A 14803-nucleotide genomic window follows, 5' to 3' on the forward strand; every position below is an offset into this window, starting at 1 on the left:
TGCCAAGAGTGTTGACTGTGGAGCCAAGCAAACTAAAGCTGTGAACAATCTCAATCTCTTCACCATCCATCCTGATGCTGCCAAATGGTCCAGTGGTGAGAATCTTTGTCTTCTTGATATTGAGCTTCAATCCATCTTGAAGGCTGTAGTCCTTGACCCTTTGCAGCAAGTGCTTCAGGTCTTCCTCAGTTTCAGCAAGCAGGGATGTGTCATCTGCATACCACAGACTGTTGATGGATCTTCCACCAATCCTGATGCCACACTTCTCCTCACAGAGCCCAGCCTCCTGGATAATCTGTTCCTCATACAGGCTGAAAAGGTATGGAAATAGGACATATCCCTGGCATACACCCTTCCCAATGTTGAACCATGCAGTGTTTCCCTGCACTGGTCTGATGACTGCCTCCTGGCCCAAGTACAGGTTTCACATTAGCACGATCAAGTGTTCTGGGACTCCCATTCTTCTCAGAGTCAGCCACAGTTTGTTATGATCCACACAGTCAAATGCGTTTGCATAATCAATGAAACAGAGATAGACATTCCTCTGGCATTCTCTCCTTTTAGCTAAAATCCATCTAACATCAGCTACAATATTCCTTGTACTACAACCCCTTCCATACCTAGCCTGGACTTCTGGCAGTTCTCTGCTGATGTGTTGTTTCAGATGTTTTGCAATAATCTTCAGTAGAATCTTGCTTGCATGTGAAATCAATTATACTGTTCTATAATTTCCACACTCTGTTGGGTCACCCTTCTTTGGAATGGGAACAAATATAGATCTCTTCCAGTCAGTTGACCAAAAATGGTTGTTCTCCAGATTTCTTGGCTCAACTTGGTGAGCATGTCCAGGGCAGCATCTGTTAGTTGAAATATGTCAAGTGGTATTTCATCTATTCCTGGAGCCTTATTTTTTGCCATTTCCTTCAAAGCAGCTTGAACGTCTTCCTTCATCACCATAGGCTCTTGCTCATAGGTTGTTTCACGAAATTCTTCTGTGTCTGCCAATTCCTTTTGATACAGTGACTCAGTATATCTTTCCACCTTCTTTTACTATTTCCTGGATCATTTGATATTCTGCCTAAAGCATCCTTGATTATAGCAAGTTGAGGTTTGAATTTGTTCTTCAGTTCCTTGAGCTTAAGAAATGCTGAGCGAGTTCAGCCCTTTTGATTTTCTGACTCCAGTTCCTTGCACATTTCATTGTAATGTTTTACTTTGTCTTCCCATATTGCCTTTTGAAATCTTCTGTTCAGCTCTTTGGCATCTTGAATTCTTCCTTCTGCTTGGCTTCTCTGCGCTCCAGTGCAATATTCAGTTTCTTCTGACATCCATTTTGGTCTTTGCTTTCTCCTCTGTCTTTGTAACGACCTTTACACTCTTCCTGGGTGATACTCTTTATATCCTCCCACAACTCATCTGGTCTTCGCTCATTAGTGTTCAGGTCCTCAAACCTGTTCATGAGATGGCTTTGAAATACAGGTGGGATAGATAGAGTCAAGGTCGTATTTTGGTTCCCATGCATTTTGTTTCATTTTCCTTAGCTTCAGCTTGAAGTTGCATATGAGTAGCTGGTGGTCTTTTCCACAATCAACTCCTGGCCTAGTTTTCACAGTTGATATTGAGCTTCTCCAGCATTTTTTTCCAGAGACGTAATCAATCTGATTCCAATACATAAAATCAGGTGAAATCCATGTGTATAACCTGCATTTATGTTTCTTATAAAACGTATCTGCAATAATTAAGTCATCGACTGTGCAAAATTCAATCACTGTATGTCCAACTTCATTTCTGTCACCGAGTCCATGTTTTCCAAATACTGATTCTTCTTCTCTGTTCCCAACTTTCGCATTCCAGTCACTCATTATTATTAATGCGTCTTGATCACATGTTCGATCGACGTCCAACTGTAAAAGTTGGTAGAAATCTTCTATTTCCTCTTTTTTGACTCTGGTTTTTGGTGCATATATCTGAATGATAGTGGTATTCACTGGACGTCCTTGTATGCATATGGCTATTATCCTGTCACTCACAATATTGTATTTCAAGACGGATCTAGAAATGACTTTTTTAACTATGAAAGCAATCCCATTTTTCCTCACCTTTTCATCTCCGGAGTAATATATCACTTTCCGACTCAAAATGCCCCATGCCAGTCCATCTCATCTCACCAATACCTAGTCAATATTTATGGGTTCCATTTCTTCCTTAATAATACCTAATTTTCCTACATTCTTGGTTCTCACATTCCATGTTCCAATCACTAGTGTTTGCTTACAATCTGTGGTCATTAGGTACACTTTTTCTTCAGTCAGAACTAAGTATATCTAACTAGTGGCTTGACAGTAAACTTCCCCCTGCAACCAAAAAAAAGCAAATGACATTTAAAAAAAGTACTTTTACCTTGTCATAAATTCCTCAAACTTTGAACTAGTGAGGTTAAGGCTGGACCAATGTGTATCCGCCACAGGTTTGTGCTCTGGAGGGCCCAGATATGCAAGAAGTGTTGCCATCTTATCAAAAGGTCGTCTTCCAACAGCTTTATGATCCCTAGAATAGGGTAAAAAAATTGTTTTAACGTAACAGTTCACATTTAACAGTACACATTTCTTTAGCATGGCATTGGTTGCCTTTTTTTTTTATGAGTTAGGAGAGGCTATTCTTAGAAAAGAGTATCATGCGTGGGAAGGTGGAGGGAACAGTGAAGGAAAGGAAGATCCTCAACCAGGTAGAGTGAAAAGTGACTGTCCCAATGGGCTAAAGTATGTCAGAGATTGTGAGAATGGTACTAGATAGGTCAGGGTTCAGATCTCGTCAGGGTCACTAAGAGTCATACTCAACCCAATGGCACCTAACAATAATTGGTACAACAGAGGTTTATGCGTATACACTGCAAAATGATAGAAATACAACCAGCCCCAAACTGTAAATACTATTCTCCTCAATATTCTTCCTTAATCCATTACTACTAATGGACACTCAATCAGTAAACAGATACAGTCTGATCTATTCTTCCTCATTATGAAAAAAGTTTATCTTGAGCAATTACTATTTAGGAACTGGGTGCAATGTCCCAATTAATGAGACTCTTTATTAATGAGAATAAATATGGCTTTTCAGTAACTCTTAAAATATATACAACTATGTAAGAATAAGAAGATACTATTTATCAAACATCAAATTGATAACAATTAATACATTTTATAGTGCCAAGTTTGGTGAGGATTAGAATAAAGAATTCTCACATAAAGTTGCTTAAAGTATAAACTGTTAAACATATTTTGAAAAGCAATTTGCTAATATCTAGTTAAGTTGAAGCTGCGCATGCCTAAGGATCCAGCAACTCTATAATAATGCAGAAGGAGATAAATACAAAAGATATCTGTTACATCACTAATTGTGATAGTGAGTTACTAAAAATAGGCCTAACCTCCCCCATTTTGTTGTGGTGGTTACTATCTGCTGTCAGAGTCCCCTACAACTCATGGCTACTCAACAACCTGTCCTGTTCTCACACCACCCTCATAATCTCTGCCTTGCCCTAGCTTGTTGCTGCAGTCACTGTGTCAATCCACCTCCCTGAGTCTTCCTCTTTTTCAGTGGCCCTCCACCTTTTCCAGTATGATGACTTTTTCCACGGCCTGACCACTAACTGTCCCACAGGGTACTAATTTTAATGGGAGGAGACTACCTCCCAAGAAGCAGTTGGTGGATTTGAACCGCTGAAGGTTTGGCCTTTGGGTTTGCAGCACAATTCGCTCTAGATTACACCATCAAAGCTCCCTTTGAGTTTTTTTGTTTCTCAATTTAACAATGTAATACCTCAGATACAGTGGCTCAATAGAACACTTTAAGTTAAATGATGTATTTAAAACATAATCTTGAGTGAACTGACTACATTGAGTAAATAGTTTTTGTAAACTTTTAGAGCATATATAAATTTTTATTACACATACACATAAAATTTTATCATATATTGTTGTTAGCTGCTGTTGAATTGATTGGTGCCTGAATTATGCCTACTCCATTTGTTACAGAGTTGACCAGCTCCACAGGGTTTTCTTAGTTACAATCTTAAATGTAAGATTTGCCAGGTCTTTGTTTCCTCCATAGGGTGGCTTCAGACTGACCACCTACTTTTAGGTTAATAATCAAATACAAACTGCCTGTACTGTACCACCCAGCTTCAAGTACACACAGAATTTTTTTTTTGGGGGGGGGTTGTAGGTAGGTATGCAGGTATGCATGTATGTCTATAAACAGAATAAAAATATACCTAGGAAATGTACCCACCAACTTTATCAAACAGTTATCTTTAAACAGAGGGGTACATTATAGAACTGTAGAGAGGAAGCCTTTAAATGTACATTCCCACTCCCCAAGAAATAAAATGTATAAAGATCTAGTAATATAGTAAGAGCAAAATAAATAATGTAGCTATGTAGTAGATAAATGTCTCTGCTTTGTGAATTATGTAAGAAAAAAGAAAGCTTGTATTTTAAGGTTCCACAGTTTATTTTATTGTCACAGAGGTAAGTATCTCCAATCTTCTATTTTAGAGGTACCCATCAGTCATACCCACATTTACTTCAAATATTAGTACTTCTAATGGTTTAAAACGATCTTTTTAAAAATTCAAATCTCATATGTGCCTAGCCTTAGTTTCATGGTCTTCTTATCTTTCCCATGAATGAGCAAAACACTTTTAATCTAGACTCATTTTGCTTTGTATAAGACTTCCTTGTACATAGGAATCTGAATAGTTCATCAGCATTTATAATTAAGAAGACCAAATACATAGATTTAGACTAGTAAGAGATTTTAATGAAAAAATGGTCAATGAAATAATTATGAAATTAACCACTTTCAAGTACTGAATATTTTTATGCAGAAACTTTTATTTGTATATACTTAAAGTGTCACGAGTAGATTTATTACAAAATTAAAATAATACTGATGTTTTAATTACTAAAACCTCAAGAATTGAGCTGTTCCTCAGTTTATTGTCAGTATGTATTTAATTTAAATTTAAATTACTGTGCCATACTGAACATTATATTTAAGTTTGCAAACCGGGAGCAGGGGTGGGGGGAATTACAAAACATCACCCCCAAAGAGTTAATGTTAATTTGTGATTTGTCAGCTTGACATTAAAAAGAAAAAGGTCAGTAGCATCTGGGTAAGTTTTAACTATTCACTACTAATCACCATAAGAAACACGAGTCTTAATTTTTGCTTCCAAAGAATAATATTACTCCAAGCAAATAAAAATGAAAAAGCAGTAATAATTTTATTAATATAGACTTAAGACTAAAGAGTGTTCAATATCTTCAGGAATGAGAAATCTCACCTGTTGCTGGAAAGATACTGGCCAATTTTCTCTTGATTGTTCCACAGTAGGCGATGCAAAGCAAGCACATTGCCATCACTGATGAAGGAAAGACTATGATTTACTGCATCACTTGTAGGGCAATCAGATGCTATATCAAGGAAAAATCTTGAGAAATGCAAAAGTCATTAGAATTTTCAAAACCAGATACACTTATATCTACATCTGAATTAAGTTAAATGAAGTAGCTTACTGGTATTATATATTATAAATACGAAATGTTCACATACTGTATCATTAAACAAAATTAAGACAAAGAGAAAGTTGATTTTCAACATCTGATACCCAGTTTTAGCATCAATGTAGGTTCTGAAGTCAGAAAACAACAGAAATTAGATAAATAAGACTTTAGAGAGAATCCTGTACTTTACTGATGAGAAAAATAGGGCCAGAATATATATGGTTTCATGTTGAGATAGGACAATTCTGAACATGAACTCACATTTACCTACCTTTATTACCTCATCTGTTACTTTGAAAACAACTTCAAGACTCACAAAGTATTAGCCCTCATTTTCAGATGAAACAAAACAAAACCAAAAAACCCTCAACACTTAAATAAAATGAATCCAATAATTAGTTGTGGAAACCTAGCTCTACTAAAGCTTTCTAAAATCTAACAAACTTTAACAGCTGTCTAATTGCTCAAAAATCTTAGGCATTTGTACTGTGTGGCTTAATTTTTTAGTTCAGACACACTTGGAAAATTGAAATATCAAAATATCTTAACTTAAAAAAAACCCAAGCCGACTATGCCAACTAACCTTTAATGTGAAAGAAATTTTTTTTCTCTCATCTTGCTACCATGGTGTTTGTTATATTGTGTTATTCAAGGGTCAACTGTACTACATTATCTATGCCATTTGGGTTTTCATTTTTACTAAAAGAAATTTTCTTCTTCTACATATTAAAGCGTTTTCAATTCTTTTAGTCAATATGCCAAAAATTAAATTGGTTTTTAAAAACACAAAAAAGAAATTTGATCCAAATTATAAAGAAAATGTCTTACTTTCAGCACTGTGTCTCATAGTTATTAAGTAAGGCAAACTATATTGCTGATCTAGAAAAATGTAGAAGGGGAAATGAAAAAAAAAAAAAAAAAAATCAAAACCCTACACAGACCAGAGGCTGTTTATGTAGACCAGGTAGGTAAATGGACAAAGTGAACTGGAAAATACTTGATTTAAATAGAGCAGCTGAGTTAGTGACTCGGCGCTTACCTTCGTGCTGCATCAAAGTTACTTTTCACAAAATCATTAAAAGGTCGCATATGCTCTTCTTTTGTGAACAGAACATGATTGGCAATACTCTGAAGTATCTATATAAAAAAAGGTAATAATAATAGATTGTTTATTGCTTAAGTCTACACATGTATATATTCTTTAATTAATACTAATTTTTTACAGTTATAATTTCTACTGAGTTAAAAATCTGCAATACTCAATTCTATTTTCTCAAATATAAAGTTATATATTTACATATACCTTATGCATATAAATATATATTAAAAATTGAATGCTAATTCAAAGGAAAAATCCTATAATATATACTTCTGTCTCTATTTCAGAGTTACTAGGAGGATCACATAGAATATTATCTTCAGAAAAGCAGGTATTTTTGAAAAGGTTTTTTCCTATAAATATAAGGTACAGTGAAATCTTTTGTAATGTGAGTAAACAAAAGAAAAAAATTAACTAAAAACTAGGGCATTTCAGAAGTATATTCCAGAAGAAACTATTGCAACTATAAGAAAATTGAAAATTTAATGGGAAAAGATATCTAAGATATCTAAATTATCAAAATAAATCTTCACCTTTGACATTAACTTCAAGCCTCTTTCAATCCTAGGCGGTGGCTTTTTATCTAAAATCCCTGCTTCATATGGTGAGACAATAGCAGGATTGATAAATCTGAGGAACATGGCACTTCCTACTGCACCAATGCTGTTCTGAGGAAAACGCTGGCTAACCACCTAAAAACAAGGGAGTTGAAAAGTGAATGTAGAGTTTAAATTAAAACAAAGAAATGGGAAGAACTGAAAGATTAAGCACTGCACAGGCTGAATCAACCAATTGTTGAAAATAATACACTCTGGGTTTGTTTTCTTAAAACCTCCAAAATAACAACAGTAAATGCAATTTATACTTAATTCAAGTCTAGTATCATTTTAAAGCACGTGATAAGGTATATGAAAGGATATGAAAGGAAAGAAAAACCTAAGGGATGAGTTATATAAAAGATACCTTAAAGAAAAGGTTTTTGTTTCATCATTATTGTTTATACTGTTGGTTTAATGTGCAGCAAATACACACCAACTTTCCACACAATGAGTTCACATTTTATGATTATCATACATAAGACAAAGTATAGTTTAAGTTGCAGCTATGTTTTCAATAGCTCATCCTGAAACAGCCTATCATTAATAGCTACTAATTACATTTTTTCACCTACCAAGTAAAACTGGATTTCTTCAGCAAAATGCTTACCATACAAAGGCTCACAAAATTTCATTTTCTTAGATTTCCAAAGACTGAAAGTAGTTACTTATAAGTACTCTAACTGCTACTTCCTTTTCTTCACCAGCATACTTTGTAACATAAGGGCCAACCTACTGTTTAAGTCATGGAGAAAGTGAATTCTTGAGGAGCTGAGGGAAAAATGGATCTTACCAACAGAATAAAATTCTCTATTTATAATCTGCCAAATTAAAAAAAAGAAGTTGAATGTCCAAGAAATAGTTGCCTACACTGAAAAGCCTATGAATCCACTATTAAAAGTGGATTAATTTTTTGTTTAATCAAACACTCCATTTTAATGGGAAAGTAATATTGGGGAAAGAATTATAAAACATGTTAGGCTTCCATCTCTTCATAATACCCCTGTTTTAGTACATGGAAAACACACTATGCTAGAATTCACATTTTTAATATTTATCACAGATATATCTAGTTTTTAAAAAGTCTAATATTTTAATCTCTATAACTGTTCTTGCTGGGTGTGGTTAACTGCTTTAGCAGTGACTGTCAGAGTAGAAGTGTATTACTCCACCGATTATTCTGCAATTCTTGGGATAAATCTACATTTGAAACAATATGGAGAAAATTAAATTTATGTGCAAAATCCCATATAACCCTATTTTTCTTCATTAATTCCTCAATAAAGTAATCCTTTAGTCATGAATTCACAGAACTCATCCACTCCAGATTAGCTCTGGAAAGAAGAAATTGTGTTGTTTTGTTGTGGGTTTTTTTTTTCCTATCGCATATAGTGCTTCATTTGGTCTCCATTATCAATGTATTATTATTTGGTTCCTGAAATACCGCAACGATTTTCTAGCAGAAATAAAATATTATGGATGATTGACTGATTGATTGAGCCTGAGAAAATCTCAGAGACAGCTTCAGAGTACTGAAGAGCAATGATGTCTGCCTAGAGACTAAGGTGCACCTGATCCAGGCCACAATCTTTGCAATTACATGTTACACATCAGAAAGCTGGACAATGACTAGGGATGCTAGAAGGAAACTGATGCCTCTGATCTGTGGTGCTGGAGAAGAGTACTGTATATACCATGGACTGCTAAAAGAACAAACAGATTCATCCTGAAGAGGGTGAAACCAGGCTGCCCCTTGGAGGCAAGGATTCTGAAGTTCCTTCCATCTCACATACTTTGGGCATACTGTAAGGAGGAACCAGTCCTTGGAGAGAGATATCATGCTTGGGAGTGTGGAGGGACAACACCAGAGAAGAAGATCCTCCATGAGATGGACTGATTCAGTGCAAGAGAGGAAGACCCTCGATGAGATAGACTGATTCAGTGACTGAGGTAATGGAGACAGGTGTGTGTCAGTGACAATAATTTGGACTCAAGATAGAGAAGGATTCAGAGCTATAGTACACAGGGTTGCTATGAGTCACAGGTGACCTGATGGCACATAACAACAACAAGAAAATCTTTATATGGGCTGAGTTATAACAAATGTAAGTTATAATATACTCTCTTCTGTATTTAAACTACACAGGTCAGAAATTTTGAGTTATAGTACTCCAGCTGTTGACTGCATTAAGAACCAACTTGTATTTGAAAAAGGGGAAACTTGCAAAGAAGGCTAAATATAGCAGCCTCAACAGAATGGCTTTAACACCTAAATAGTGCCTCTTAGTTGTTTTTGTTACTGTCACATACCACCGAGTCAAAACCAGAGGCAGGAAATCACATGGAAGGAAACTGCTCATCTTCCTCCCGAGGAGCTCTTACTGGACTTGAACTATGGGTCTTTGGGTTGGCTCCTACTTCTAAGCCACCAGCGTTCCCATTGTTATTTTTAGTGGCAGCATAGTTTTAAAAATAGAATTGAGAAGAAAATGTTAAGTGTTTATACTACTTCAACTCAGTGTTTTAACCTTTTTAGGGATTAAGAAGCTCCTTGAAAATCTGGTAATAGGTGAGAAAATAAACATGCACTTACACAGACAAAATATTGCTTATAATTTCATAAAGATCATGGACCCTCCTTACTACTGAATGATTATTTTGGTTTCAAATTGTAATCTTTAGAAGACATATAAATATACTATGTGATTTTTAAGTTTTTTAAGCAATAACTTAGCAAGAGGTAAGAAGATACAAAAATATAATTCATTTTAGAAGGGCTGGTTTAACATGTACAACTATCCCTCTGTATCCACAGGGGTTGTTTCCAGAACCACACTCCCACCTTCAGGGTATCAAAATCTGAGGATGCATACAAATCTCTTATATAAGATGGTGTAGTATCTGCATATAAGCTACTCATATCCTCTATAAACTTTAAATTATCTACAGATTACTTATGTTATCCAATATAATATAAAGGCTATGGTCACGTAAATGCCTCCCCTCTCTCATTATTTTCAACACAGGCTATCTGAATCCACAGATGCTTGGCTGAATTCATAGGCATAGATCACTCATGAATACTGAGGGCTGACTGTATGTAATCCATTTAACCATTACTATCCTGAAGTGACTTTTCTAAGAACTAGTAAATACTTTAAACACTAGCGTAGAAAGTTTGTCTCATAAAAATCCATAATGAATGCATATGAAGAATTCTTTTTAAATACACTTCTGAAAGTAATTACTACCGCTTCTGCTAGGACAAAAAAATGTTTTTTTAAGTATGACTTAGGTTTATACCTGATTAATCTATATTACTGTTCAATTTTAGGATTTAAGGAAACTCTAAATGAATCATTTCACAAAGGGATGCTATTATAAAATGAATGAAAAGTACTACATCATACAAAGCAGTGAAGACCAAAAAAAGTACTGACATCTCAGGAATACACATTATGTCACAATTTACTCTCACTGAGAGTATTAATACAAATGCAGTGCAACAAGTTTTGTGAAGGATTAAATTTATACAAGTATTTTTCCCTTTCATAGCTAATTAATATCAGTAATTTTATCATCTAAAGAACACCAACTCAAGTGTTTATAAAATTTTAATTTAGATCTACAAATTAAAAAGATTCTACATTGTCAAAGCTATGTTTTAAAACTAGTTATCAGCTGAATATCCCTTTTAGTCCCCTGAGAAAAGAATGATGCAAATACATGCAGTCCTAAAGTGTTCTATGTCCAAGAGGATGATGATTCGTGCATTCTTATTTCCTACAAATTCTCCCTTAGTTAGGCTGGCAATAAGACTTTAAAAATAAATTTAATTATATTTGTTTGAATATGATAAACTGTATTCTTTCTAATATGACTACACAGTTATATAAATAGCAGAAGCCATAATCTTCGCTAAATTTTTAACTTACTCAAATCCAGGATCTGATTAATATATGCTCAGAAAAAGAGATAGCCTACTTTTAAAAAACAAATAAAAACCCGTATTACATTCTGTTGTGCAAACAACCTCACAATATGACATTCTAAATTTATGAAAATTATATCATGAAACTTTGGAATGTGTTCTAAAATATCTCAAATTATCAATCAGAATTTCTCATACTGGCATTAGATTTCCTTAATTCTTGTGCTGACAAACACATTTCAAAATTTAGTGTTACCAGAAATGGGGGGGGGGGAGTGAAAATAACTAGTAGGAAAAAAAAATAATTTCAAAGAACAATTTTAGACAAAATCTTAATAAGTAATGTTAACAAGGCTTGAAAACATGCTCTAGGGAAACACAGAAAGCCTAAACTTTAACTTGTAGTATACTACACAACGGAATTAGTTCAACACTGAACAACAAGAGGGTTAGAAACAATATATTAATCTCAATAATGATGGAATATATTTTGTTAAACTCATAAATGCTGATAATTAGAAGGCTGAAGCATTAGAAAGAAATGTTTTATTAAGCAGGAAGGTAATCTAATCCAATCCATTTGTTCACAGCTGATCAAATTTATTTAACACACTCAAGGAAGAAATCTTCAATAGATATAATAAAAACTTGTCTTTAATTTTAACCCAGTTTTTAATTTAAAACAAATTTATACATTAACCCTATATATGAAAGATGAAATCAGATGAATCCTGTATTCCATATCTTTTAAAGAAAAACTACATACTACAATCTCAAAAGTTTCTTTTGCATCTTTTTCTAAAACCATTTGAATTATAAGCTTAAATAAAGCATTCAATATGACAGCAATAAATCACACTGACAAACAGGAACCAATTTAAATGAATGCTTGTTACATGTTGGACAAATTCCATTCACCTGAAGAAGACTACTTCCTTTTAAACTAGGGCAAGTTCACAGAAGTAGTATATTCATTTCATGCTTGCAAAATAAGGTGTTTATAACTATGGACTTGCCAGGTATCTTTTATTTCAAAGTATAATCTTAGTCTACATAAACACACACTGGTTTTTCTCTAAGATAAAGTTTTACCAATAGAATCTCTACCATATGAGACATCTAAATTATGTCCTAGACTGTCCAAATAAAATAAAATGGATTAAAGTGAAAATTTAAGGAAGATTTACAAAGTGCCACTTTCCCTCTGTATACTCGTAACAAGTAAATGTTCACCTCTAGGAAAAGAATCACTCACATTACTTGGCAACAAGCAGCAAGAATGAAGAGTCAGCATTTCCTATGGCCTTGAAATTAAGTTTGGTTTTTAAATATAGTTTAGTATTCATTTATAATTTGAAGAATAACAATAATAAAGTTAGATCAGATATCCAATGCAACAAATGCCCCAAATGCCTTTGGGATAAATCAAACCAAAGGAACACAGAGAATGTTTCAATGTAACTTAATTCCAGGGTTAATTGAAATGAAAGCTATTTTGTGCCAGAATTAGTAGAATGATTTTACAGTGAAGGTCAAGTAGGCTGAAGTGAAGATGTTCTTAACAAACAGCAAAAGGTTTTTGTTTTGCTTTGAAAGAAACAGCTAATAAAAAGTTCTCCAAACTTACTGATTTTTTGTTTTCCTTTTTTTCTTTTACTGTAGCTTTATTCAGTAGGGAGTGGCAAGTTGCCTACAGAACAGAGATGAGCACAAACAAGTCACAGCACCAACTACATACAGCAACAAAAACAATGTTGGCTTGTACATAAAATTACACGATAAAATGTAACACAATGGAATCAACAAAAAAAATCAGAAATCAACTGAATTTTGAAAGATGAATTTGAATCCTGGATTTTAAATTTTTATTACATTTTAGCCAAAGCACTAAATAAATGGCAAGAAAAGTTGAGACTCAATCATATCTACTATTTCTGGCTATAAATCATAAAAAAGTTCTCACTAAGTAGATTTAAGAATGTTAAATAATTACATTTTCATTGATTTTTCTAGCCTTTTATAAACTGTACATAAAATGCTCATTAGAAGTTGATCATACACTAAAAGCACTATGTATACGTAATTTTTTCTTTATATGTAAAATACTTCTCTGTGTATCCTTCAATTGACTTAAATTTTCTTTTTTGATAGTTGGCTTTTCTTTTTTGATAGTTGGCATTTAAAGTAAAATATAAATAAGAAATAATAAAACTGGAGATTTTCAATATTAAATTTTATTAATGTTTCTTAAAATTTCATATATTATTTAATGTTTATAGGCTAATTCCTGAAATGGTTCCAGTAAGTTAAAAGCACGGCAATATTTGGAAGAAGAACATTTCAGCTCAACTAGAAAAAAGCATTAATTATTATTAAGGTAAGGGGACTACAAAGAGACTTATGGCATTGTCACATATTATAGAAGACCATTTATCAGAATGTCTAAAAAAAGAAATCGATATACTTGACTTTCCACAGCTCATTCTAGGATAAAGAGTTCTATTAAAATGAAGAATTCTTGACTGGAATAGATTAGACACAAGATGTTTTTGAAACCAAATTAGGTTTTGTGCTGAATGACTATTTTATCTTCTGGCAATTTATTTATTCAAAATCTTAAACCATAAAAACTTGAGTTTAAGTTAGTCTGACATTCACCCATCCATTCATGCATCCAAGTAGTCATGGACCTACATGCCAGACACTCTTCAAAGCAAGGAGGCACAGCAGGAAGCCAAAAAGACAGCCTCGTATTATCTCTGGAAACTTTGGTTCTAATTTCAGACTACACCAAAGCACTAGTCCCTAAGACTCGCAGTATCCTTATGAGACACAGAACTACTCCAAGGGGCTTGCTATGTTATAATCTTTACAGCATCAGACAGGTCTTTCTCCTGCAGAGCTGCTGGCCGGTTTTGAACTACTAACCTTTCGGTAAGTAACTGAATGCTTAACCACTGTATCACCAGGGTTCCAGATAAAAGAACTATTAATCAAATATATCACATAAATGAAGTTCCAATTGTCTTTTTTTCAAATTTAGTATAAATCATTCTTTAATTCTTTATAGCCTTAAAAATTATGTAAGTTTTCTCTGTTCAGAGAAGAAGATTTACTGGGAAAAGGAGGACATTTACTTAGAATCATAGTATTTATCTCTTTCATAGAATTCTCTTACTGTAATTTAAAATAATCTCCATTCTAGGAATTTTGTCTCTTTATTCCAAAACCAACTATCAGGAGGTAAAGCACAAACGAATACATGAGGAAATGGCTTAATTATAAAGTTGACACATTTTCACAGTTGGCCATTCCTGTATAACTTTAACCCAAAGTACATAAAATCAGGACAGCATATAAAATAACAGAGCTAGTTGAAGCATGTTTTGAAAAAGACTAAATGGTTAGAATATTAGCTCACATAAAAGAAAGCTAAAGTTCTGAGAAAATTTATTAACTAGAAATATACTCACTTAACTGTCAAAATTCCTCCAAAACATCCCAAAGGTAGGAGTCACATTTAGTAAGGGACAAAGCCCACACAACTTACCACTATTATTCATCCTTTACAGCAGAACATAAAAGCACAAAGGTACCATTATGTTACTGC

General features: G+C 33.8%; 1 protein-coding gene across 1 annotated transcript in view; it reads right to left on the reverse strand.

Annotated features, from left to right (window-relative positions):
• NF1 (neurofibromin 1) overlaps nucleotides 1-14803 on the reverse strand; it is a 330500-nt gene that overhangs the window by 129358 nt on the left and 186339 nt on the right. The window contains exons 29-33 of the mRNA XM_006891069.1: nucleotides 12821-12883; nucleotides 7200-7358; nucleotides 6607-6704; nucleotides 5348-5494; nucleotides 2401-2547 (exon numbers count right to left, since the gene is read on the reverse strand). Coding sequence (XP_006891131.1) covers nucleotides 2401-2547; nucleotides 5348-5494; nucleotides 6607-6704; nucleotides 7200-7358; nucleotides 12821-12883 — 614 coding nt within the window. The remainder of the gene's footprint in view (nucleotides 1-2400; nucleotides 2548-5347; nucleotides 5495-6606; nucleotides 6705-7199; nucleotides 7359-12820; nucleotides 12884-14803) is intronic.

This window comes from Elephantulus edwardii, unplaced genomic scaffold, assembly GCF_000299155.1.
Source record: "Elephantulus edwardii isolate Elephantulus edwardi_28Jun2011 unplaced genomic scaffold, EleEdw1.0 scaffold00094, whole genome shotgun sequence".
NCBI lineage: Eukaryota > Metazoa > Chordata > Mammalia > Macroscelidea > Macroscelididae > Elephantulus > Elephantulus edwardii.